This window comes from Amblyomma maculatum, chromosome 3, assembly GCF_055883805.1.
Source record: "Amblyomma maculatum isolate TAMU_Amacu chromosome 3, ASM5588380v1, whole genome shotgun sequence".
In the NCBI taxonomy this organism is placed as follows: domain Eukaryota; kingdom Metazoa; phylum Arthropoda; class Arachnida; order Ixodida; family Ixodidae; genus Amblyomma; species Amblyomma maculatum.
In genome coordinates, this window is record NC_139346.1 from 199,741,827 (window position 1) to 199,769,654 (window position 27,828).

Genomic DNA, 27,828 nt, shown 5'->3' on the forward strand with positions numbered 1-27,828 from the left:
TTCACGTCTTTATAGTGCTTACAAGCATTGTTTGTTCTGGCGTTCTTTGCACGCTGATTGCATTTCAATGCTAATGAAAAAAATAAAAAAAAACAGCACTCAGACAAAAGCTTGCAGCCGTGGATCCTGGCGTGAAAACGAACAGTGGTATTTACGATGGAGATGAGCATGCATAATCCGTGACCATGCAATCAGTTCGACTTTTAGTCAAGTTTTTCGGCCTGCATGCATATTCTGTCTTTTTTTTTTTTCACCGTGGCGTGCGTATGGCAGTTATAAAGAAAGTATACTTACCTTGTAGATTCCTCAGTCAATCTTAAACAGCATTGTGTTAGTAAGCTTGACAGTAGTGCGTTTTTACTGCAGAGGAGCCCAATTTCAGCACCTTGGTGCTGAGCGTAAGGGATTTTACGAAGCGCAGTAGAATAGCCATGGAGAAAAGAAAACTCGTGATTTCACAAACACCGCAAGCATATAACGGCGTGCCATTGCAAACCCCCAAAGTAATGACCGCATGCATTGTATTATGAGCTGCGTTCGGTGTAATTCCAATACGGCACCCACGGGCATTTTTCTTAAACATCTGAAGTTGGTGCTGGTAGATATGTCGGAGCTGAAATAAAAACTAGTGATGTATTATAGCCTAGCTGGCAGGCACGTTGAATTTGTCAGAATGAATTTCTCTGCTTAGTATTTCAACTCGCAATAAGAGTGCCAACATTCGACAAATAGACAATTTTTCTTATTTGCGTTGTTCATGTAAGAGGTGATTCAATCTCACTTCATGAGCACCGTTGGTTAAAGTAACAAACACGGGCGCGTGATCTTTTGTACTGTACATACAATTGACTTAAAGGTTTAGGATCCTAAAGCGACTCAAGCTATGAGAGTCGCCGTAGTGGAAGACTGCAAAAATTGCGGTCACCTGGTGTTCTTAACGTGCACAGCGAAATGGCAGTGTGCATCGTCTTAGGGTTTTGTCTCCTGATTCGTCTCGCAACATTTTAAGGAATATAACGGCTTCGAAACGTCTCATAATACCGCCTAACTGTTACCGTATAACCTAACAGTAAAACAAACGTGCCTTTACCGCTTCTCAAGGACGAGCTGAGAGAGTGGACAAAAAAATTGGGGGGCTCGGCTGAGAGTACCTTTATCTTAGTGCCTATTGGCTAACTACATTCTTGATGTCCATTCTACTGCCCAGACGTCACATGGAGTCAAGATGTTGATTTGCACACTTGTTCACTCCCTCGTTCCCTCATGCCTGAGGCTGAGAATCACTGGCATTCCCTACGCGGGTATCGGCAGTCTAGAGCGCTCTCCCCATAGTGCTCAAAACTTGGTCATATATGAACAACGGGGACCTTCTTGGCCTGCAGTGCTCGAATAGGTACTGTGACTTCAGAGATAAACAATGCGAAGCGGTTAAGGTGATTGACCATTCTAGTATCTTCATAGTTTTTGCAGCGCGTAGCCGGACAAGGACAAAGACGTAGGAACAGGTAAGACGCACAGGCGCTGTTCCTACGTCTTTGTCCTTGTCCGGCTACGCGCTGCAAAAACTATGGAAAACCAACCAGCCTGACAGCTTGTCCTCTTCTAGTATCTTCGCACGCCTGCAACGTCCTGAGGTGAAAACATTGCCTGCACAGCCCTTATATTGCTTGGGAATGACTTGCACTCATCAACAAACGCCTTAACGCCCAGAAAGTAGCCATCTGGGACCGAAACAGATTTATTTTATTGAAGGTGACGACATCCTTTGACAGCCGCGGCACGGGACTTTGGGTGCTCCTCGCTAGTGCTTCCAAGTACCAGCACACCACTTATTATGTTGGCACATCATGCTCACTCTTGCAGAAGGCGGGCCATCTAAGTCTGCAAGCATTCTTGTGCAGATGTAAGACTGATGTGCAAGTGACGAAAGCAGTATAGGAAAGGAGGAGCTGTGAATGTGGCCAGCTCCTGAAAGAACTCTGCTCCACTTGGTAGTCTGGTTTCTCATATAGTTTTAAAAATATTACGGGTAGGCAGAAGAAGCGGGCAGTGGCGCAGGCAGGAGCGCTTGCGTAGGCACACCGGCATTCATTAAAATCCTCTCATCGCCATAAGTCATCATCTGTTTGTTGACTGCCTTGCCGCCCCGTAACCATATTCTTGCATCTCCCAGAAGTCCTAATACTTTATCTGCAGCCCTAAGTATGTGATACTCCTGGAGAACTGGCTGGTTTATCTTAGCGATGTGAACACAGAGACAGTTCCCATCTGTGGCCTAGGAAAAGATAAATATTTCAGCGCAGCATCGCATTCCTACTCAAGGTTTTCAGTCTCTTCCTATACTATCTCCCAGAGAGTAATAGGAAATTGGCGATGCACAACAGCGGCAGCAGTCACGTGCAAAGTTACATACTTGAACTATAGCAACCAAAGCATAACGAGAGCAAGCTTTCTTCTTTGAAGGTCAAATTGATTGTGTGGAAAACCAGAGGCAGTAAATCATGTATGGTTGATTTTTTTTTTGCCGAGGGGGGGGGGGGATACGGTGTTCGATAAGAAAGTTTTGCAGAGAATACTTAAAAGCAAAGTGCATTTCACAGCATGCGGAATTTGCTAACCTTATACTGAAACTTGCCAAACCTTCGCCAAAGGTAACCACTCTGCCTGATGTGCTTCTCAGCATTGTAAAGAATAATTTCTGGCAAAACTAGAGCGCTGAGCGAATTGTGCCTTTAGCTTTCAGTACCATTTTTGCCAGTTTGGGTGCATAAAGGGCTCCACTACACAGCGAAAAATCAAAACATTCAGCCTGGTTACTTCTGACAAGGACAGTACATTGTGATAGACATTTGATTCTTGGTATAATGTTGAAGACAACACCCGAAGTAGATTACATTTATAGTAACGTTGTAATCAGTAATTATCTTTAGCATTTTTATCGATTAGCTTCTATGGGAACCTCAGACCAAAACGAATCTTCCAGATACAAAATTTCCGTAGAAGCTATATACGTTTTCTTTGTAACTGCGTGGTGTATTCATTCTAATGATGATGCTGCAAAGATGAGAGAATCGGCTAACTTTTAACTTTGCTTCTTTGTCTAAATGAGCTGCATGCTCCCAGTGGCCAAATAAGTATGCTTTTCGCGCTTCCCTGTGATATTCTCAGTACTTATGTATCATACATGTAAATTGTGGTGAATGTATTTAGCTAAACTTCCGTCATAAGACGCCATTGCATTCCCAAGGCATAGAGATACTTAGGTTTGAGCACGATAAAGAAGTCACTGGTTAAACCATTGGACATGCGGGAGCAAAATTTTGTGTGCGTTCGTGGTGACGTCTACACCTGATAGTTTTATTAACCCAGAAAAAAAACATTTGCTCACGCCTGAACAGGAAGATGTATGCAGACGATGTGCTGTTCTAAAAGATCCACCTAACACTGTTAACAAGTGCCTGTTTTCGCTGTCTGAGTTCATACTATTTATTTCTGTATCTCACAATTCTTCCTGGACAAATGAGCGCACAAGCATTTTAGAATAAAATCACATCATGGTACAAACCATGTCTTCTGCGTTCTTCTTTATGTCTCATTTATTTTCCTGCTTTTCTGAGCATTCAAATCTTGCCGCCAGCAACGGGAAGAAACAGACAATTTTATACTTCATTTAGACACGTGTTCAATTTTTGTTTATTTTCGACTTGGAAGACTGCTTCCACTTTTTTACATGCGTCCTTCACACCAATGTTACGGACGTGGTTAAGAACGTCTGGGCTATGGAGGCACAGCCAGTCTCGGCCGTAGGCAAAACGGGCCTCGTCCACGACGTCACCGACAGATTTTTGCACGCCCTCAACATTATTCACGTAACCCTAACGAGATTAAATAGTATTGTCTATAGTATTGTCTATCACTGCCATGTCCGCTGACATCGCACAGCTCACGGGCAGCCAACATATTGATCTCATAGCATATTGGTTCTCGCGCACGTACCCTCTTTTCATCCTGGTTACAGTAAAAAAACATCCAGCCATCGCTTCGTTAGCGAAGACTGCTACGCATTTAGTGCAAAAGCACGACTCAAATAGCAGGACCAACATAGCTGGTGTCTGCGTGAAGCCTCTGCCCACCTCCACTGAAAAACAATCCATCGGAGCAGATTCGAACCCAGGATTTGAACTCGTAGGAACTTGGCTCGAAACGCGTGCTTAGCTGCCCCTGTCTGGCACAGTGCATCGCATCTGGGCGTCTCATCAAACTCCATCAGTGCGTAATATTTCGCATAACTCAAATTCTGAAGCACGTGAAAGGCTGCTGAAAGTAATGGTCGCCAGCGGCATTTACTGCTAGGAAAGCATATTAGACAGTCATACGTGATGGCTTCCAGATGATTGTAAATACTAGGCAACGAACACAAAAACTATGACTGTATACGGAATGTACGTCGCATTAATCAGTCCGTCTTATATAGGACGCATCTGTCAGGATCGAGGCAACAGGTTCATGTTATGGAATATGTAGTTCGATAACAAGCGGGCACAATAACGTTCAGTCAACACTGCAGGTATCTCATAAGGCACCACTCTAGATGGCGGTGATGTTGTGGAGGAGGGCCATGCCCTGCCCTTTCGGTAGCGAGCTGCCCTGGAACACGGCGAGGCCAACGGTGTTCATAGAGATAATCATGGCGGTGACGGCCACACACTTGAGGAAGAGACCGTACGCCACCTGCAAACACGCCAAATATGCAGGTTGCGTAAAGGTAAAGGCATTATCGTCGAGCTAAGACACATTTTTGCTTAATTTTTGCAATAAATTACTATCATATTTAACAGTTCTTCACATGCGCCTAAATTAAGGACCTTTCTTGCTCTTTACTGTAAGAGTCAGTGTCTAAGAGGGGGCCCTTAATAGAGACTAAAAATAGTGATGGCAATTACCAGCCCTTAGTCTCTTTTTCGAGTTTCAGCATCAGTGAAGAAAAATACTGCATGGTATGACATTCCAGAAAGTACAAATAGGGGTGTAAATAAAAGCGCAAAGAAGGATTAGGATGTAAACATGGCATCGTCCTGTGCAGGAGCGTCACATACGCACGATGCAAAACTTCTGTTGTTTACGTAATCATAAATGGTAATGCACCTTATCCTTGCATTGCTTTACTACAGTCTTAAGCATTCCTTCAGAACCGCTAGAAATTAGAAACTTTTTCCTCCCTGGATTAATGTCTAAGAGAATGAAGGCTTATACATCAGGTTAAAAAAAAGAAGACTCCTTCGTCCTTTGTCACGCTCCTGCATCTCTGTCACTGACAGAGATGAAATCTCATAAATGATTGCCAATTTATCTAAACAGTAAAGGGCAAATGAGTTCAAATTTCTCTAATGGCATTTCTTTGTACAAAAGCATGGTAAACACAGAGTGTGATGTCGCATTCCTCTGAGAAAATAAGAAAGGAAGTAGCATAACATGTGGTAACATTTCGATGCCTGTGCATAACATGTAGAACAACCGACACCATTAACTAAGAAAAAAAAATTCACCAGAGGCACTTGAACCTCCTGCGTGTGAAAAGGCTAAGGCTGGCTCGCGCGATGCGCTGCCTGGAACGCTTCCTCCTGTGGCACGTGGTCGGTAGCGCAATGCCCTTTGTACCCTTCCTGCTTTTCTTACAACAGTCTCTCCACTCATCCTCCTGCGCTGAAAGCGCCCGCTGCGCTACGTCAAGTGAGGGGTGAGGCAATTAAGGCAAATTATTGGAGGTAGTTATGTCCTCAGTTCGAACTCCTTTTGCAAATTAGCCTGAATCTTTTCTAGCAGATCCATGCTAAATGTAAACCGAAATGGTATGAGGCCACATGGAACGCGCAACAAGAAAAGTTGCGTCAAAAGTTTGATACGAAATGGAGGAAATCTCGCGATATATGGAAGTCCGTTAGTGATGTCGTACGCCAGCGACGTCTTCATGGACGACCGGACTGTTTGTTGTTGCGCAACAGTCACATTTTTGCATAATGAAGCTCGTAAATATAGTTTGTTTTTGGTCTAGTTGCTGACTTAATGAGATGGGTACTAGAAGCACAGACAAACACGGACAGAAGAAAGGAGACGAACACAGCCCTGACTTTCAGCAGAGCTTTTTTTGGCACGGACGTTTTAACTTCGGCTGCGTCACATGATACAAAAAAAAATCGTATAAACGTCCTATCGCTTCCAATAAAGCTCAGTGGTAAGACAGCACTGTTTTCGTCTCCTTCCTTCTGTCCATGTCTGTTTGCGCTACTAGTACATGTCTCATGATGCTAGTAAGGTATGCGCTTTAGAAAATATTGTAGCAACGCTAGACATAGTGATAGGATATGTAACGACCAGTGTTAATTAGCCATTCGGTGTACTACCTAGCGCTGTAAAAATTTTGGTAACGCGCCAGATTTGGTTTAAAATTTCACACCGAATACAAATCACATCATGATGCTATAACTGACAGTTGCATTGAAAAAAGAATCCTAAGCGATATTTTAATAAGTAAGCCAAGATAATATTTGATAACGTGCATAGCTATCTATGATGACGGTATTTGTTTTTGCTTTGTTTTTCTTTTTATCGTCTCAGAACTATTCAGGATATGAGGGTGGGGAACGCCGTAGTGGAGAATCCAGGTAATATGGGCCAGCTATGGTTCTCAAACTTGCACTGATATCGCACAACACACGACCGTCTTGTGTTTCGACTTCATCGAAACAAAGCCAACTGCCTACAAAGACGCCTGGGCGATTTCAGCAAATATTTTTTTTTTTAATGCGGACTGGAAAAACGTAGTCTTATGCGCTAACGGATAGTACAACCATTATTCGCTACCCGGAATAACAATACCCGGGATGACCTCCTACTTTAGGAGTATGTGGACCTTGAAGCGAGTGATCACATGACCTGTTAGGGGTCACTTGACAATGGTAAGACTGCAATTTTAAGCCCCAGTAGGTGGTGCTATACGATAGTAGTTGTCATCCTTTCGTTCTAGTAACCCATTTCAGTTACGAGAAGGTTATTTCTACCGTTAAAACATGAATGAAATTATTTCTTTTGGATTTTTTTTTTTCATAGGCCAAAAGGCGTTTGGAGTAAATTTATCGTGTTTATCCCCTTGACCCCATTACTAGGGACCGGTAAGAGAAATTATTCGTGAATAACACATCCAGTTTCCTTTCCCGGTTAGCGGTTTCAGAACAGCGGGCCGAGCGGCCTAATTGCTCTATGCACGCCATTTAGAGTAGACCTCTTTTACATAGTTACGCTTAGCTCTAAATACGCGCCACCGTTAGAAGCTAAATTCAGATCGATATCAACCTTAACTGCCCATTTATTAAATTTAAAATCACGATGAACCGCCTCCTCAATACTCCTATGATGCGCTCCTATGGCAGACGGCTAGAACACGAGCGCTACACATAGAGATGATTCTTATAATGGAGCTTACATTCCAGTGGAGTTGTTCTACGTCCATCAAGGTTACGATCTGCTTGATTACATGCTACGGAGAGACTACAAGGGATAGTTTCACAATTTTTGTGCAGCATGAAGAATTCGAAACTAGCGTTGGTCTCAGGCTTATTACGGCTTGTTGCTTCAGTAATCTGAATAAGCACAGCTGCGAATGAGCCTAGTTGGTTATGAGTTCATTTTTCGTACTCTGAGTATAATGAGCGAAGCAATTCTAACCTCTGATACCGAGTTGTCCGATGCGTTGCCGATTGTGATGTTGACGAGATGCAGACGTCAGCAGTCTAAAATACTTCAGCCTTTGGTCGCAAAGAGTCCCAATAAGTACATTAACAGAAAGCTTTTTGCATCACGTGACGTAAACGCCGAGTTACACGCGCATGCACGCAGACCGAACACTGAATGGCGTGTGGGACCGGGAGTGGAAGGGGAGACGGAAGTGGGTGAGTGACTATCACGCTGTTTCTAGAGAGCTTATTTAGATGCACCTCAACCAAGAGGAGCGCTCCAAAGTGTTCTGAACTATACTCTGGCGTCTAGAACCAACACATCGAGAATAATAATAGAATGTAGTTTTAATGAGCAGCCGATTTGGGAGACGGTTGTCAAATTGCATAAGATGGTTCTAAAACCATTGCTTTCAAGCACAATACGATGCCCTCTTTTCTCTTAACCTGTCACAGCTTACCCCGCCTTTGGCAACAGGTGGTGCGGTTTCAGTGGTTTCTAAACAGCTTGCAAAGAAGCGCCAGTCTTACTTCTTTGCACAAAACAACCGTTGTCATTCTTTGAATGACCGCAGACTATTTCAGTGAATGTTTAGTGTTCAATGGTGATGCTCACCATGTGTACACTGTTGGTGTGGCCGTACTCGCGCATGACCAGCAGGGGCAACGACACCGGCAGAATGACGTTCATGGAGGCGACCAGGCTGACCGGCACTACGAAGAAAGACACCGGGCTCTCGGTCACCACGGCCTGCGTAAGACGTACAGTTATGACCTTGTTACCATCTGGTACGAAGACGTCTTAACTTTACCACGTTGTATTTCGGTTACGGCAACAACTAGCGGTAAAGCTTAAGAAAAAGGAAAACAATAAGTTTACATGTTAACTGTCTGTCTCACCGAATCCACATTTCATATAGCTCGTCCAATACTGCATCCTGCATACACGTACAGCGCATTATTGAGTCTGAAGCCTCAAAGCAACACGCATGGCTCGAAGTGCATGGACAGTATAAGACACCTGGGTTTTGTTGTTGTTTTTTTTAGCCAACAGTTGTTCTCTGCACACTTGCGTGAGAACACAAAAATACTGTGCATAGTAGCGGGCGATAAAGCAAAGCTACTCTAAATTAACATAAATAGAAAATTCGCGGGATTCCTGAATAATTTGATGTCAGAATTTTCTACATTTTCGGATTGTGTACTGAATGTAGGCTCTCTAAAAGCTGTATTAGCAGTTGATTGTTATGCTACGTAGTCACCAAGGTTTAGTGCTGTAATGTCTGCAGAAAGAGATATGAGGCACAGGCTGTGACAGGCGACTCTTCGAGAGCAGCAGTGTGTCAGCGTATCTTTAGCCGAGTTCCTCAAAATACTTAGAACATTCAACAGTGTCGAGGCAGTATCTTAGATACGGAGACTATTTTACTGAGCACCAAAAACTATAGCGCAGCAAATGCTTGACTGTTGGCACAAATGAAACCGTGTGATGTCTCGTTGGGTACCCTTACGTTTAAGTTTTCTTTTTGGCCTTCCTGTGACAATTCTACGCAACTAACAATCATTGAATAGCAATAAAGTTTCCTGGTGTAAAGAGTGAGGGTTGAGCATGTTGCTAAGTTTGGAATTTGCTGCTTTTAAGTTCGTCCCCGCATGAACTATTACCCTCAGTTAAAATCGACCGCATAAATCGCTCAAACATCTGCTGTAAAAAAAAAAGAGCCTGAAGATGGTCTGACTAATCATACTTCTTACTGAATAGCTTACATTTTTAACTGTGAGGCCGCACAAGGTGTGTCATTTCCATAGCTCTTTAGGGGCTCCCGTCCATGATCCAGTTAAGACCCGGATGTGTGCAAACAGATTTATGGCGTATGTCCGTGATATACGATAGCAGATCACAAAGTACCATTTTATTCGCCTAATGCTAAACACATCATAAGTCTCTGCAACGTTTGTAAGTATCATCATCATAAAATTAAGAAAAGATATAACAGTCAATTCTAGCTAAGAATTGCCGTGAGAATCAAAGTAACAGAGCTGACAGCAACCATTCATTTTTGCATGAAGCTCGCGACATGCGGCCTTGTCTAAATGAGACGGCAAGTTGCCTATCACGTTGCATGAGTGCCGCACTTATATTAACGTTAAATTAGCTACAAGTCAAGACATTCGTCGGCAAGCTTACCACGCGTACAACTGTGGTCACCATGGATCGTGCGACGGATTCGCCGACCAGTAGTTCGGACAGGACGGCGGCCACAATGACCAGAATGAACTGGCTAGACTTGGTAGACCGCTGGGCCCAGAACTCGTCTTCCAGCTTTGCCAAGCCGGATTCCACCAGGCGGTAATCCTAAGCCACCACAACGGGCGGTGAGTATAATCAAGCGAGTAATTTTGCTACCCTCGGTTTTTGTTGGCGTTTGCATGCATGTACAGCGATGAAAGAAAAAGAGTAAAATGGAAGCAGGCAAAGAGCTTGTTATAAATGTTTTTCGATTGCGTGTTTTTTTCAATCTCGCATTATACGAAAGGCTTTATTCATGTCAAAAAATGGCTGCACCAGTGCTGTCAATACCATTTATAAAGAACTAGGTGGACTAAAGTGTCTAAAATACAAACGCTTGCATTGTGTGATAACCATATCTGGCGGCATCCGATTGCTGCATGTCAGCCTCTCAATCTCAAAGGCGCCGCCCGAACTGGCGTCTCCTGCCAACTTAGCCCTGTCATGTGATCTCCCATCTACCGACAATGTCCGGCTATATGCCGCATGCCAGCTACCATCTGCCACAGGCATGCTTGTTTAGCTCTGAGGATCTGAATGACAACGGCGAAATCTCTTAGTGTGGCATTGGAGGACAAAAAGTGGAGATATACGCGAAACAGAAGGACATGTCGTTACAAAGGCCCGCAAGCAACCGCAGCAACATTCAGTCTAGCTAAAGCTGAGGCTACTAAAAGGCGTCCAACCCAAGGGCAGTCGAATTGGGAAACTATGGCAGTGCCTTTAGAGCGTTTGCTTCGCACATGCCTTTGCACAACTCATGAGAATCATTTGCCGGGATTCCCCGGTTGTCCAGACTTTCTGAGGCTGTAGAGAGTGACCGAATCCACCCCATAACAGCATGCGTTGGACAGAGTGCTGTCAGCCATTTGACTCGAGGAACTAAAAATCTATGTTGAATTACAGGAGCTCTTGAAATTGCTATATGCTCACATATTAATATATTTCCAAGCTACCAATGGTCGGGGTGCATAAGCTGCAGATAGCTAGCGGCCCTGCGCTCATCTCTAATCCCAAACTTTCAGATGCAGCAGATATCACTCAAAACGATCCATACAAAATATAGTAACATTATTAATTATGAGTGCAATGTCAGCGGAAGTGCTATCATATTTCGCGTGAACTTAAACTGAACTGTAGCTCTCACGCGTGTCAAGCTCTTTTTGTCGTTTTGTGCTTTATTATAGCCTCAAAGTAGTGCGTACACCTATCAGCAAAGGAATGTGCGCGCAGTCTGCACAGAAGAACGTCTTTTTAGTCACGAAGCTTATCTAAAAAATTGTTTCTTAACGCAAAACCTGCACTGATACGAAAGCAAGCAATGCGCCAAAATTTCTTGCAACAATCTAATCTTAATTCTCACATTATTTGTGGGGCAAGAGTCACTACAAAGCAAAGAATGATAGAGGAGAAATACGCGAAGCGAGAAACCAGAGCTAACATTTTGGTTTGCCCATTAAATCTTTTTAAGTTTTCCAGCAATCACGGTCGGAATTATAAGGCAAGAGAAAACAGCGAGCTCTGCCCGGATTTGCAAATGACTTCGTGCGGTTTCGGTAAAAACCTACGCGGATCTGTGAATGATTCGACTGTGATTGTCAAACTATTTTTCTTCATTTGCTACTGCTATTCTCCAGCAGAAAAAAAAACAACCTAAACAACGGCATTCCTAGCTTTTTTCGAGTAAAATGAACTGCCTCTTCACCCGAAGTTCATTCGTTTGGTCTCAGCAATAACAGTTGGTATTAAAGCAGCAGCACCGCACCTCGACCGTCCTGGTGAGCGCCGTGACGGAGCCCAGCATCAGGATGATGTTCCACGGCATGCGAGAGCTCAGGGTGTGCCAGTTGAGCATGCGGCGCCACCACCAACGTCGCCACAGCGACCCTGGTGCAAGGCTCAGTAACAGGAAGGTGAGGGCTAAAAAGGGCAGCTCCAGGTGCCTGCGCGTCACCAACATGCCACAAAGTTTGCGAAACGGACACACTGAAAGCGCTAGCTACGCATACCTTGAGTTGCCCAAGTGTTAATCTTTCACTGCAGGCTTAGTCGCCCAGGTTATTTCACCAGCAAGACAGAAGCCATATTTGCTGCAAGACATGTATTCTGATAGCGTGTGTTCTGGCAGTCTTTAGTCTCAACCGTGCGAACATGTCCTCTGCACAGTGTGTAAAATGAAACGACTCCTAAATACGGAGGCGACTGCATGACTTCTGGGTCGTCCGTGAAAACTGTCACAACGGCAGAAACAGCTATAGTCATTGTTATGACACGTCTGTCACGTTACACTTTTATAAGTTTTATGCAATTTAACGTTTTAAAGCAGCAGGTTCATTGCAAAATACGCCGCCCAGCAAGGCTTCCTATTAAAATGTTGCCCACGTAGGGTTCTTTAACGCGCACAGTGCATCACATAGCACAAGAGCGTTTCTATACTTCGGTTCCGCCGTGAGGCAGATCCAGCGGCCTCAGTTCAATTCGGCGCCCTTGATATCAGCTGTCGGTTGCTGCACATATCATTGAATTAATATTATAGCGAAAAATTTATGTGACAGCTGTCACTACTCTTGATCTCTAACAATAACTACTCAACTAATCAATATAAAGGCAATGAAATGTTGGTGTTGGTCGTTTCATCTTAGAGAAAAGGAAAGCACCCAGTACATATCACACCGACTTGAACGTTTCCTGTTGGACACTTCCTTACAATACCACCCAGGTACCCACCATCCTTGGTGCCGGAGGCTGAATGCACTGGCGGCAGCTGGGATCCCTATGAGCCAGTAGAAGGTCAAGGTCTCCAGGATACTGCGAAGTTAGATTCCATAGCATTAGGTTTCATGTCTTCTTTTGATCAAAGAACCAGCGCACTCACGTGGGCCGCTTCATGTTGTGGTGACGTACGCGGGCGCTTTTAGCCATGTCTTCATGGGCTTGCTCGTCAATGTCGTCATCGCTAGAGACAAAAAAAAATTAGATGTGGTTTAGCTTGTGGTTAAACCTGAGTTACGCGAGAACTATCTGCATGGTTACGCTTAGGTTCGGCTGGAAAGTAAAGGCATGGAACGTGCCTGCGTGAACCAGGGATAACGTGAATGCAAGGGTTTTGGCAGGCTGATTGTGATATCACATTCCCACATGAAAGGAGAGTCCCGAGTTGGCAGTTCCCGCCAGACGTAATGTCAAAGAGCCCTATGCCCAGATAGGGAGTGGCCAAGTCAGCTACTAGCTACCGCCTCCCACAACATTTTTTCTCTTCGCTCTTCAGACTGGCACGGTCAGCACCGAACAGGCACAGACAGGCACGGCGAAATGGCGAAACTGTGGCCAATGTAGCTCTCGCTACATTGGCTACAGACTTTCAGCAAAGTAGGAGTGCTAACAAGCTTAAGTTTGCTACACGCCTTCACATTAATGGACGCTCCGATAAAGGGATATGCAACAGGATCTTTTTTAATCCCCGCTCTTCAGTTGCTGCTTCAAAGGCTTAGAACACCGCTGGAAAAACTAGCAAAAGCGACCGACCCTTACTTTCGCCCTAATGTTTGTCAATGCAATTGTAAATGTCCGATTTTTCAAGAGCAACTCATGGTTGATGCTTCTTAATCGAGCTCATATTTTTAGGCGATCCACTATAGACTTGACAGACGTCGGTCGCTGTCTAGGCTTGCCAGGATCGGTAGTGGGCCGGCAGTTTGTTTGCTTCCGTATGTTCGACCATTTTTCTTCACTAAAGTGCACACGTTTAAAACCGTGGCTTTCTCTGTAGGTCATGCATTAAGTTCTTGTACACGTGTAAGCGCAAGACTGATTTGTGCCGAACCGTTATGCTGCACCACGACGAGTATGACTGGACGGGATGGAGAATGGTGGGAGGTAGCCCCGAAGGCACTGACAACTCCTGCCATAATCCACACCCACCGCCTGGTCAGAGCCGAGCTCAGCGCCTCGAGACACTGAGCCACGGCTCTGGCTGTTTTAGTATGCTTCACTGGTTCAGATGTCGCCTACTTTTGCCCCTATCGGGGAGGCAATGTACAGCCTGTGAAGACACACTTTGGCCCCTGCCGCCGAGGAAGCGAGAGTAGTATACCGCCATCCCACCGGCCAGAGGATACGGTCCTGACAGAAACCAAGAGGGTACACAATGCCCTCCTAAGGCACCGACAACTCCTGCCAGAATCCACACCCACATCCTGAACCACAGCTCTGGCTGTTTTAGTATGGCTTACTGGTCTCTATAAGTGTACTATGTCCTTGGTACTTGCGAAGCAAAAAAATCTAGCGGGTTCAGCCAAGTACGGCCCGTTTACACATTGAACACATAGCTGCCGATTGATCAGCAGAACTGGCATGCAGCCTACTTTTGCCCTTATCGTGGAGGCAATGTACAGCCTCACTTTGACCCCCACCGCCGAGGAAGCGAGAGTAGCATGCCGCCATCCCACCGGCCAGAGGATACGGTCCTGACAGAAACCAAGAGGATGTACAATGCACTCGCAAGGTACCGACAACTATTGCCAGGATCCGCACCCACCACCTGACCCGAACCGAGCAGGCTAGTTTCGCCCCATCATCGAGGGAATGTACAGCCTGCGATGACACAATCCCCCCCGCCTAGGAAGCAGAGGAGCATGCAGCCAACCCACAGGCCAGAGGATACTGTCGCGTCTCGATAGTCTCCAAGGCGGGTCTAAAAACAAAGCGGTTTAATGGGCCACCAAAACTAGTTTCGCGTTGAGGTTTCCTTCTCTACTGGGAACCCTTCGTAGTCCTTGTTTCGTCTTTTTCTGTGCGGCAACGTGTGAAAGCTTCTCCTGCCTAACGGCCTGTGTAAAGAGTGTGAATACGTGACATTTCAAAAACGAAGTGTCGAAAGATACGTCCGACGCTACCATTCGATTTTCGGTAAAGGTACGGTGGACGTTGATTTATGCTCATAGATAAGGCACGTCCAATGTATGTCTTCATTCTGCTTACTATGTGTACATGAAGCTGTACATGAAGCGTGACACTCGAGGTGCGGCTAAGAAGAATTCATTCATTTTAACGTAGTTGATTTCCCACAATGACGCAGATCACTGTCTTCACTCGGGGTTACTTATGTACACGGTGAGCACAGCTGTCCCATGCACAGGTTGCATGCAAGCGATGGCAGAATGCGGCGTGATGGACATCGCAAGAAATACGCACATCTCCCGATGAGATTTTGTTTCGCACTATACTGTCACCTCAGTCTACTCGTAATGTAAGAGAGCCACTCCTAGCATTTGAGCTGAACTTCGATCCTGCACCGACCTCCTAAGATCGAGCGCCGGCATAACACGCACCTCACCATACCCTCAGATCTCCCGTACGCATAATGTGAAATATCTATGAAATGCTATAATGGTTCTTCTTTACATGCAGACAGAGGGAGTTGCATGCTTCTCATCAAATATTTCATTAAGATTCACTCTCACAGCCATGACAAAAGACATGCCAAGTCTACTTAGAGACCTACGCTGGTAGAGCGGCAATGTCCAGCAGACTGGCATGTTTGGCAAGGCGAAGAAGCGCTGCATCGCAAAACATGAGTGTACAACTGAAAAGCCAAGATCGAAGATGATCTGCATCCGAACGAACAGCGATGTTCTTTTTATATTTGGGGGAGGAACAGACAAGTGCTCAGCCAACATCTTTCTCGTCTTGTTAAATTTCTTATACATAGAGTTTTAACCCCCGTTGCCCCGCCGGGGTGGCGCAGTGGTTACGGCGCTCGACTACTGTTCCCAAGGACGCGGGATCGAATCCCGGCCTCGGCGGCCGCTCTTCGTTGGAGGCGAAAAGCAAGGCGCCCGTGTGCTGTGCGATGTCAGTGCACGTTAAAGAACCCCAGGTGGTCGAAATTTCCGGAGTCCTCCACTACGGCGTCTCTCATAGCCCGAGTCGCTTTGGGGCGTTAAACCCCATAAACCAACCAGTTTTAACCCCCGTTAGTTCGAGGCTAGCGTGATCCGATCAAGCGGGTCCCACTTAGCCGTCGCAAACTAGTGGAAGACAGGCTGCGCCGGACTTGGGTACACGGTACAAAATCACATTTCTGCATAGAAATATCTAAAAGTAAATTTTCAGTTCGGCGGACACTGCTGCCCAGCAAGTTGTGCCGAACAGTATAAAACCGAAATACATGCTATTTTCTGCGCACGAACGTAGCAGCACAAACCGTGACAAATGGTTGATTCTCGACACACTACAAATGTATACGCACATTGGACGCAAATCGTCCAATTCAAGGCAGTGTGTAGACATCGGAAAGCAGTGGTTAAAGCTAAACACCGTGTGACTCATACTTGAGCATTTATGCGAACAATCAATCCTGTTATGACCAATAATGGAAACACACCGTCGTATCCGTGGTACCAAACATATATGCGAACGCTTCGCGTGATACACCGAACATTGAAAATTGACGTTCCCGGGGGGAAAATTACAGAGTCGACTTAGAAGTCCCTTTAGCTAGAGCTTCAGAACACAGCGCTTGTTCCCGTCACACGTACCTGGAAGAAAATATACTGGGCGCGTTCGACGGACAATTTTTTCCTCAGCAAGCAAGGGTGGGAGTGAGACAGCCTAAATGCGTTTTGGAGCAGCTATGTAGAGGGAAATGTGCGTTCTGCAGCATCTCTGGTGCAGAATGTATTCATATTTAGAAATAATGTCACCATTTCGCAGCAACTTGAAAGCATGGGGTGAAATTGTCATTAAAATTGTAAAGGCCTCTACTACCCTCTTCGCAATGGAACACAATATAAGTAGAACTCCGGCTGGGCTAGACGGTGTTCCTAAATTATGTAACAGCGCTACAAAGCGAAGAGAAAAAGAAGAAAGAACACACAGACGGCGCTGAAAGAGACACTCTGCGGCGTCCTTGTGCCCCTTCTTATTCTCGCATTTGTCCTGTAGCGCTTTTACATAATGATGAAGCAGTAGAAGTTATGCTGGCTTACAAATTGCCCGTCGCGTTTTGTGGCTACTTCACTGCGCGGTATATGGACAACGCGTACTGAACAATATCAGCGTATTAAAAACACAGAAGCACGTAGATGCAGCCGAGAGAATATGTGTAACCGTTAGAACGCGTGACGCCATCCCTGTGGAGGAATTACAGCCTCTGGCAGGGTGACTAGCAGCTGACCCAGTGTCAGGTCGAACAATAGCTTTTGAACGAGATTCCACATCTAAGCATACTACAGCAAAGTAATAACATTTTGCGGAATTTTCACGAACAGGTCATAATAAACTCAAGGAGCGCACTCACCAGCTGGCGAGGCTGGCACAGTAGATAGAAGTCCAGGTCACAATGCAGCAGGCCAGCGCCACGGGTAAAGACACGGCCAGCCAGCTCCACCAGTTTACCGGGCATTCGGAGCTGCCACTGCGCACACGAAGTTCCCATCCCTGTTTTGAAGCGAAAGCTTCACTACGCCATGTACCAAACGAAATCAACCTGTCCGGCCACTTGATATTCGAAAAAATGACAATATCTGACCTGCTTAAGTGTAGGTGTCGACCATTTCGTGGTGTCCACCCAAAAGTGTATACTCGCCTTCTTTTCCCCAAAACATAACTTACAGAAGAAAATATTAAAACAAAATCGCGGGTTGGAAAGGCGGTGTTGCCTGGGCTATCGCGGCTACTCTCAAGGCGAAGCTTGACCTTCTCCCAACTTCAAACCATCAAGCCATGCATAACCATGATTAACCATGCCTAACACAACTTTCATTCGTATCTATAAGTTGAAGTCGTGCTTAAACTCCAGTTTTTTTTTTTTTTTGTTTTTTTTTTGTCTATTTTGACGTCCCATAGGAGCGCTATAGAATGGGTGGCATGCGCCTATCCTCCCTGGCTGTCTCTGTTTTTGTTTTCTGTATACAAGTACTAAACGTATGGTGTAGCTGTGACCCTAGTGTGAAATATTTAGAACACCGTTTCTTCATAATCAAATCTGATCGAATATGCTGAAACTGTCCTTAGTCCAGCAAAATATCCAGTGGAGCCTTCCCGTGTCTTCGTCTTCCAACGGGATGCGTTTCTTATTCTCAGTACAGCTTGAAGTGCTTGAAGCACGAGCTTAGCCTCCGTGCATGAGTTCGCACCATCGCCTCTGATGTGGCCATCATTGCAGTATGGGAGTAATTGTTTTTAGGCTTAATTTTGAAGCTTTTACAAACTCTAGTTTCCAGCTACATTGTCATTAATAGCACGGCATTTATCATATTTTGTACAGTACTAGCGTTGAGATATGTGATATCAGCCTCTAGTTTTTAAACTGCGCTGTTGCCCTTATCTGAGTTTTTTTGTGCATTGTGCAGCGTTAGTGCGCCACCAGATTCTTGTGGCAAGACGCCTCCAGAGTTTTTTTTTTTTTCTGCACTTTATTAATACACGACTTGCACTCACACAAACATCATCCTTTCTCTTCGAAACGTTATCAGTTTGGCTATGTGACTGCTGCAACGAATGCTATAGCTGTATTATCTCTAACCTGCATTATGGATGCTCCTCGCCTTCATGCAATCATGCGGAGTATCTTCTGGCGCGGTACAGGCATTTCAGAATGTTTAAGGTGCTAGAATAAGCCATCCATCTTGTTCATCTACTGGTGAACAGTGCAGTGCCCCACTAATAAGAGAGAGGCCACACTTTACCAGCCGAGGGCGACCAAGACCGTGCTCCTCGTAGGCAATGTGCTGAAGTTGGCCATGTTTCCGAATATGGCGGTGTAAGCGGCACCGGCAATGAACGCCGGATGAGCTGACATGGTGAGACTGCAAGGAATGAACGGACCTCGTGAACTCGTAAAAATACACTAATTACGAATTGAATCAATAGAGGCCATTAAGACGAAAGCCTTTATTGCCTCATCGTTGTCGTCAGCAAAAGTGTCACGCTTTTGCGGTGGCTCTGGTCGGTCGAGACGGGATGACGTCACGGAGATAACGACCAATCACAGAGCCCCACCACAGTATACGCGAATGCACGCCTTATATGGCCATATGACAATAATGATCACTTTCATATTATTGACTAATGAATTAATTATTTAATAATTACTAATCAATGGGTAATAAATAATTACTTATAGAAAATTACTGAATAATTACTAATTACTAGCTAATTACTGCTTACTAATTACTAATTAGTGATAGATGATTAATTACATAATAATTAATTACTAATTAATGCCTCGCAACCGGTAAAATCAACCACACAAGAAACAACGCAGAACAACTGCGCAGATACAAGGAGCGCGATCTCGTCGCTGCCAAGCAGAATTCGCTGAATAAATGCACTCGTGAAAGAGTAGTCGCTCGCTTTACTCGTATCAGCATTCATCGCTACATGCGCAACAGTCGCGTGCCAGAATGCAGCACTCAGGCTTTCGCCTTTCATCACTTAAGTGTCCTCGAATTTTTGGAATTGAAAGGATAGCTCTCGGTCATTATTTGGGGGATTAGGGAGTCGAAATAGCTTTACTCACCCCCTCACGCGTAGAGATGACGTCACGGGTTCTGCCCCAGTGAAGTCTGCAACAGGAGAGCATTACTAGTTAAGAAGCTTTAGACATCGACCTTGCCTAGAGTGCGCAAACTTGCATAGGTTTACATAAAGCAACTTGGGGCGTCCGCTCACGTGAAACACGATCCAAACACATTACGCAACGATAAATTCCGAATGCTTTAACGTAACAGGCGAAGGTTTCGGACAAAAACTAAGCAGTGAATCTATTGAAGTGTAACCCAGCTTAGTCGTCAAAAGCAGCAATATCACTTCCATAACATGTTTATGCCGCTTTCATATTTCATAAGAAATGGTGTTATTGCTTTTGATTTACTCTACAGTACGTTCCTATTTCTTTTTCTTTGAGTAAGTTATCAGTTTCATCAAATAATTAAAGGCAAGGAGTGCGCACAGAAAAACGCTGCCAAGAGAACCAATTTACTTACACAAGCTTGAACCCCTTTCCACCAGCGCATTGGATTCGCTCGCAGAAGACCGCCATGCGATCGGGTTCTTTCCACTGGTGAAATTGAACATAGATGCGGTCCTGGGGAAACCGTCGTATGTATCTATGTCGCCCTCATCATTCCCGCACGGCTGCCATGGGTTCCAACCGGGCACACTCCCAGCCGAGCCAGAAGTCCTCGGTTGAAGGGACGCACAGCGTTTCTTGAGGACACTGCGTACTTCCAGTCTTGAATCCGGTTCCGGCTTTGTGTTGGCTTCTGGCTTTGGATCTCGCTTCGTCTCTAGCTCCAGCTTAAGCGAAGGTTTTCGCTCAACCACGCCGCCAGCCATTGCTACAGTACTTGCATCTGGCAACCTTTGACGTGACTGAGTTGAAGTACGTCGCTCTTCATGCTCTGTAGCTATCTCTGAGCCGCTCGACTGCTGAGCAAGTTGCTGAAGGTGGTCCGCACTGTACGTCAAGTTTTTCTGGAGTTGGTTGGCCGCCTGAATTCAACCAAAGAATTAACAATAATAATTAACTCAATTTGATTGCGAACAACTGTTTCCTCGAAGATTGCCATGTAAATTACTGGTTTGGCTACTTAAGATATGTCCTAACATTTCTGTCGGCCAATGTCAAGGAATCGTCTGCCCAATAAACTAGTAGGTTAGGAGGTGGTGAGGCGCGCAGCGTATGTCAAGTCAGAGTAATTATTGGGCGCAGGCTGGCGCCTAAACATACTGTTCTTTAGCCCTTTCTGCTGCTAAAGTTGCCGCCTTCTGTCTTCGACACTCAATTCACGGGAGACGTCGCCACTAGCGATAAATAGTTCAGCTTTTGAACGCACCCTTAGCAGTGCTAGTAAATTGTGATGTACAAGGCTTTTTCAAGAAGTTGATTCATTATCAACATAAATAAGCTGTAGCGTGGGGGAAAACAAACAAGGAGTGGAAGGCTCGCTATGAGAAAAGGTGCCGATTGCCAATTCGTAATTTTTCATCTAATAGTGAGAAAATCATAATGTCGAAAGTGTGTTATTCATTTCCGATGCTTTTGTGGGCACTTGTTTGTTCGTTTGTACTGAGGATATCCAGGCTGTTGATACTGCCGTACGCAAATGAGAGCATTTAGCCACGCATTACTGTTTCGGTTTCTTAAATATAATTTTCGAAATACAGAGACAGTGCCCACTATGGTCACCATTGCATTTCTACTCCTATTTTCAACGTTTCAGTCCAAGGCACTACAACTCGAAGACGTTTCAACAATTAGATGGATCCTTTATCACTCAAAAACTGCAAGCAAGAGACAGAGCGGGGAAAGCAGAATGCGATGAGGTCGAAACTATATCACCATGCGGTAGGAACTCCTAGCCTCTGTAGACATGGCACCGTTTACAAGCCGCACTATTTCATTTGTGCCAAAAATGACGCAGTTATACCTCTGCGTGGTCTTCGCATATGCTTGGAAAAGCACCGGCCTCTTGGTCTCGGTTTCGAGAGCCGGCTTTGGCCTGGGACTTTCTTGAAGAACCGTTGCCTGTCCATTCGATCGTTGACGACGATGTCTCTGTCCGAGCTGCACCGGAGCGGCTTTTCACTCGCGATGTAAAATTAGCGAGGGAAGAGTCTGGCGCCCGGCTGTAGCACGTGTCGGGGATTGTCACTGAAGTGGACGAAGGCGTAGTCATCGTTTTTGTTATAGACGCAGACGCCACGGCCAACGAGCCCATTGTCTTCATCGTCGAGACGGGGGCTTCACCTAGAATGTCATGACGCTCTTCGGCCCTGGGCCCATACTGAGCGGCCGCCGTAAAGGTGTCTTCAGTGGGGAGGGTGCCACTCCGGTCTTCTGTTCCTGTGACGAAAGGTGAGACCGAATGCGAAGCCCATGGAAGTGTCTTCGACAGTGGTGTGTGACGCGGCAGAGGTGGGTGTACAGGCTCGGCACTGCGCTTGAGGATGGAGAACGGCTGCCTATGCTCAGCACTGAATGAGCGGACGCGCCGAACGGGTAGGTGTGGCGGACGATCGTCGTCGTACGGAGGCCCGTCGAGAACTCCGAAGGATGTCTTGCGGAATTCTTTCTGCGCCTGCGTACGTTTTCAAACCTTTTTTGAACTAGCGCGAATCACAATCTTTTTCGTGTTCGCCATCGAAGTGCCCACATTTCATGTACCGTCTTTGCCAAAGGTAACCAGGCTGCATGTTTTGCTCCTCACTTGTATCAGAAAGCCAATAAGGATTCCCGCTTTAGCAAAACTAGTTAAGAAGTGAGGACAGGTGCTCAACTTTGCATCGCAGAGATTTAAAGCTTCAGAAGTGGTATGAATCTGCTACCACATGACTGAGAAGCAGATCATACAGCCTGGTTACGTTTGGCAAAGACGGTACACAGGGCGGTCATTTGGACCGTGGGTGCAACTACAAAACTATTCCGTCTGACAAGTCTAACAACGACAATCGTATGAGAGCATGTTGTCTTTCATGAAGTATATACGTGATTGTTTTACTTCTTCAAGTGGACTGAAGATTTCATGCACAGCTCTTCAGGTTTTAGGTAATATCACGGGAGCATTGGCTACGCGATTGTTCAGCTTTCCATGTGACAGCACAGAGGCGAATCGGGCGAGAGTAGGCGCATATGCGCGCAGCTGTTCATTTGTCGAGACATCACACCTCAACTCGTCTGCTGACGACCGACGACCTTCTGACCGACGGTACCATGATATTGTCACTAAAACAGAGAGCTCTAGGCCGCATTTACGACTTAATACTTACTTTACGCTCTCCGCTCTTTTCATCCAGTTGTTCAAGTCCTGAAAATGTGGGCTGCCTTTTATACGGCTTGACGGCTGAACTGCCCCCGGATACTTCACTGTCCAAAGAGCAGGGGTCACTGAGTGACATCCGCCCGGCTCCCCTGCCAAATGCACCCGTACTGGCCTTGCGACCCCAGCGGGGTCGCCGACCTCCGTCGAAGTGGTTCGAGCTTGTGTGGATGGCCAAAGCGCTCCGCTGATCGGTGACGACGATCTCGTTGCGGACAGTGGTGACGAAGCGCTCGATGAAGATGGTGCTGAAGGCCATGACGAAGGAGCTCGGCATGATCAAACTGAGCCCGAAAATGGCACATTGCATGCCCCCGAAGAGTGGCTGCATACGCAAGGCATACCGCTTCAGAGCATGCAGGCACAGGCGTAAGAAAATGGTCGTCTCGTCGCCTGTGATGGCAAGGGCGAACAGCAGGCAGGCCGACAGAACCTGGGGCTGAATGGATCAGAGAGGGGCAGTCTGTTAATTTTTGCAGTGCGCAAAATGCTCGGCGCTTCTAAAGCATATTTTAGGCATCATATGCAAACATATAGGCGATGCTCATAAACACATAAGACATGCGTCCGCATCCACCAGAATGGCCCGCATTTATGATTCTCCGGAAATATTGAAGGAGCTTAGGCGCGGCACTCTTCTCCACCAACGTTTAATGGGTGACATTTATGTTCTGCAGTCCTATCGTTCACACATCGCCCAGTTTGCCCGATGTAGACCATTCCACAGGTTAAGGGGATTTGATAAATAACCGCTGTGGCGCATTTGACGTAGGGCTTGACGTCATTTTTAGTGCAGCCTTGTTTTTTACTGGCATCGCCCATGACTCGTCCGCACATGAGAGCCAATTTTTTTGGCGTGCGATCACAATGCAAGCGTTAAAGTGTACTTTGCAAAGATCTTGCTCTCACATGATGAAAGAGAGCTTCGATAACCAAGTAAAGAGGCTTCTATCAGCGAGATATCCTGAGCACCTAGCGGTGGCCGTGACGGAATCCTTTTCGCTGAATATAATGGGTGACACTTTCCTTTAACGAAAATGTTATGATTTTTCCAGAACCCAGCACCGGAGTCCTATTGAAAATTAAAAGGGCAACAACCAAGTAGTGGTTCATAGCGTGAGCCTTGTAGCAACGGCTCCTTTGTGGATACTAACGCCGAGGTAGTGTGCGGCCAGCATTTCCACGCTGCGGACTCCGCCCAGGGACAAGACGACGATAGGCAGCATGGCGGCCACGGGCGAAGGAAGAAGGCGGCCCATGAGGCCAACCACGGTCAGCAAAACGGCGTAGATGCAGGTGCCCTGCTGCATGTCGAAAATGCACGCTCTATTTTTGAAACTGTGATAGCGCATGCAAAACTGACAATCCTGTCTAGCCAGAGAGACCTTCGCTTGAAGGTGCCGTTCCTATATTTGTGAATCATTCGTCAAAATAATTGACCATGTGACCTAGCGAAACTTTTTGTCATAGTTATAGTTCAGCAAGCTCGAAACCCTAAACACATCCCCCTTGAAGCTACCAAATTGTGAGAAAGCCTCTTAACATTTAATAGCTTACCCCTCCGCTCACCTCCACTGGATATAAACGATTACTTGGAGTCCCAGTTTATGATCAGCCCATGAACACTGCATTGCATGGGTTTTACAGTAAAAATAGTTTCATAAATCATGGCTATATCGGCGGCAAAAGCAGCGCAAGGCATTCGCTGGTCGCGAGTTGCGCTGTTCAGAAAGAAGGTCGATTTTGTACTACAAGCGATTGCTTTGCCATTCTTGCACGTCTACAGGCGAGAATGGTAATTTTAGTCGAATATATGCTTCGCATTTACTGCATTTTCTTGTAGCTCGTGTGTCCTGCGCTGCTCTCCCAGAATGGCTCTTTTTCACTCAACCGATGAGAAATTCAGTACACAAGACGTGACTTTTAGTTCTCTCTATCCCGTAATCTAACCTTGTTTCCTAGGAGAAAAGGCAGCAGGTAGACGGGCATGAGAAACTCGATGCACTCTCGAAAACTCCGCTCCTTTCGCTGCGTCTCCGCTTCCTGAGTCATCGACATCTTCTTCGTCCTATCCACTGCAAGCACGCGCGGAGAAAAAGAAGTCTTCATGTAGCGTTATCTTAGCAGGGACTATATGTCCTTTGAAAGGTGCACTACTTTTCCTTAGGTGTGATCATGGATGTGGACAGTTTTGGTTTGGCGTAAAAGTGTTTGTACGCTACAAATACCTTATGCCTCGCTACCATTCAATGCAGGCTCACAGCAGAAATTTGTTCACATTAAATGTGGAGTCGTCGCAGTAGATTGCAACTCACATGACCCACGTCCAGCTGCTAGAGAATCAAAACAAGATCCTGAAGGGCCAGGCAGGAACAGCTATCGAAAAGTTGTCTCGTGAGGTCATAATTGTTATATTTCATTTTAGTTTAGTGCTGTGTTTTAGGCTGTCCTCACTTTATGTACACTTGCATTTTGTTATAGCAACTGTGTTTGCTACACGATCCAAATATGTGCCCGTATTTTGACTAATTAATAAGTCTATTTTTGTCAACCCCGCGCCGCTACTTTCTTCATTCGGCCTGTCGCGGGACACCTTGACAATTACCCACAGCTTAATATTTCCGTGTGTTGGCATAATGGGCATTCTGTTACGGAGCGGAACGAGAGCGCTGGGAGTAGTTCTCATTTCGACTTCTTCCCGAGTGAAGGAAAAAAAACAGCCTATTTTTGTTGGACGGCGCCTGCAAACGTAAAGAAAAGCCCATTGATGAGCTTCATCGTAGGACACGCGTGCGGAAGTGTGCCGGCAGGGCAGACATAAAACCGGATCTAGTCATTGTGTTTCAGCTATGAAATTTATTACGCTTTGTTCCTGAATAAATTACAATATATTTTGTCCGATCTTCAAAACATGGCGAGTTACTTCCTTCTCCCAATCAAATACATATCTGTTATCGATTTCCTCGTCACAGCCTAGAAAATCGCCAGGCAGATGAGCCGATCATGCTTGCTATTCGCTAAGCAGCATTTTTTTTCTCTTACTAACGAATCGAATACAGTCCAACACGATTCTCTGCACAAAATTATTCTAAAATATTCGAAATGTTTTCGAATAATTGTTAGCGAGATGTTCCACGGTTTCTTCCACGAGTCTTCCGAAAACCGCACCTAATATATTCTTCAATTAATGCTCAAATAAATGGGCTTTTATTCTATGCAGAAAGTTTAGTGTTTATTTTAGACATCCTGACATTATTTAACATGCGGTGGCATCACAATGGGCATGATCGTATTCCTATTCGGTTGCCCTCTAAATGCGGTCACCGTGTTCTAAATTCTATCCAGTGAGTTTGGGTTCAACTGCCGAAATGCAAAGGCTATCAGGCGGGTTTAACCCAAGATAAACATCGACACTTCTCTCATCTCCTTGTTATCGCAGCTTCATGGTAAGGAACGTTCACTCCGTCTGCTGGAGAGCCAGCTCTGGAGGTCGAGCCATCACGTATATTGTATGCGGATTAAGTACTCATAGTACAACTCTACGCTCATATCAGTCACGCTAGGATTTCCCAGCTATCTTGGCCGTTCATTGTACTCAGGATACAGCAGTCAACCTTTTAAAATACCCCTGCCACGAGCGAGCGCTCACCACCTCTTGCACATAACTCTGCCATATACGACCGCTTTCCCAATAGACAGACTCGTCTTCGGACGGAATCGCAGGCCTCAGCCGTATTCAGGTGTCAGATGACGGCACTCAGTTTTCCTTTACTGCAGATTTTCAATCCGTATCCTACGGCTCTCACGGCCGAGAATGAGTCTGCGTCTTGGTGCAAAAATACTCGAACACGTCAGACAACCAGCCAGAGACCCTACCTGGAATGCACTGCTCGTTGCTCCGCGGCAGAGTCGGCGTTGGTGGGACGTCCGAAACCATAGCTCTGCCTGGATTCTTCCTGTGGGCAAGACAGACTGCGAAATTCTTCCTGGAAAGATGGCTGCTTGGTGCGTTCCACGAGGCGATGGGCGCGTACCCACTTCTTCTTCTACTCAATTACCTGTCTGTGAACGTCGCCGCACTTCCCGCGAGGATAGAGGACATAAATATTCGTAATGGCTGGAAATACCGAAGGGATCAATATCAATCTCTTATCCTCTCCGTATTACCCTCTGCAGGTGACTTGTTTAAAAGCACGTTTATCCCACATTTTTTAGTATAAGGAGGAGCGAGTGGGTTTGTAAGGAATGGAGTAAGGTAGCCTGCAGTTGATGACGCCAGTGTCTTGTAGGGAAGCAGCACGCGAACGTTTCAGCGCCGGTCGCCAACGGGCATCCCCGCCCATTGACGCTACTTGAAACAATCTCGTACCATTTGATGTACATTTCTCACCAAATAAGACAGGGTCCAATGTTTGTAAAACGCCATGACGTCACTGTAACCCGTTTGTTCAACACATTCATGGCAGTCGCCATGAACCGGGTGGAAGAAAATATTCCCGGTAGTACCCATAACTTATATTCCACTTTCTCAATGCACATCTCCAGTAGCCACCAAAGCAGCGTCCGTTAGGCCACTACTGCACCGTGATAGAAGGGCACAGACGAGACATTCGAGTTTATTTAGCTGCTCCCAATATTCTGCATAGCAACGCCATTGTGGACGGACAGGACCACGTGGGTCACCCTGATTCCCCTCTCAACATGCGTGGTAATCCTCACGAACCTTTCGATGTTTGGGCGCTGTCTCGGCCGGTGAGCCTTTAGGAGTTGCCTTCGCAGCATATGCAAGCCTGAGGCTACACTCCTCCGAGATAGCCCTATTAGCGAATCGCCTTTGCTGCTCCTGTGGACGAGGTCAACGGGAGATTAGGAGACCGGTACTTCAGCACGCAAGGCTGCGACCAACATTGAGTAAACTGGAGTCCGCTGTAGAAACATTGGTCGTTTATTACGTGCAAAATGCTTCGAGTGGCCTTAGGCACGA

At 45.9% G+C, this 27,828-nt stretch overlaps 1 protein-coding gene across 1 annotated transcript; it reads right to left on the bottom strand.

The window, feature by feature from the left end:
* Nucleotides 1-4,176: 4,176 nt before the first annotated feature.
* Nucleotides 4,177-26,781, bottom strand: LOC146197391 (uncharacterized). The gene is made up of 15 exons (XM_084597180.1): nt 26,721-26,781; nt 24,795-24,919; nt 23,999-24,148; nt 22,795-23,283; nt 21,456-22,106; nt 20,010-20,517; nt 19,544-19,589; nt 18,711-18,830; nt 17,321-17,437; nt 12,896-12,976; nt 12,748-12,828; nt 11,786-11,963; nt 9,919-10,086; nt 8,347-8,481; nt 4,177-4,731 (listed from the first exon to the last, which is right to left on the bottom strand). Exons 1-15 carry the CDS (start codon nt 26,779-26,781, stop codon nt 4,588-4,590), a joined length of 3,054 nt encoding a protein of 1,017 aa, XP_084453306.1. The 3' UTR covers nt 4,177-4,587.
* Nucleotides 26,782-27,828: the final 1,047 nt, after the last annotated feature.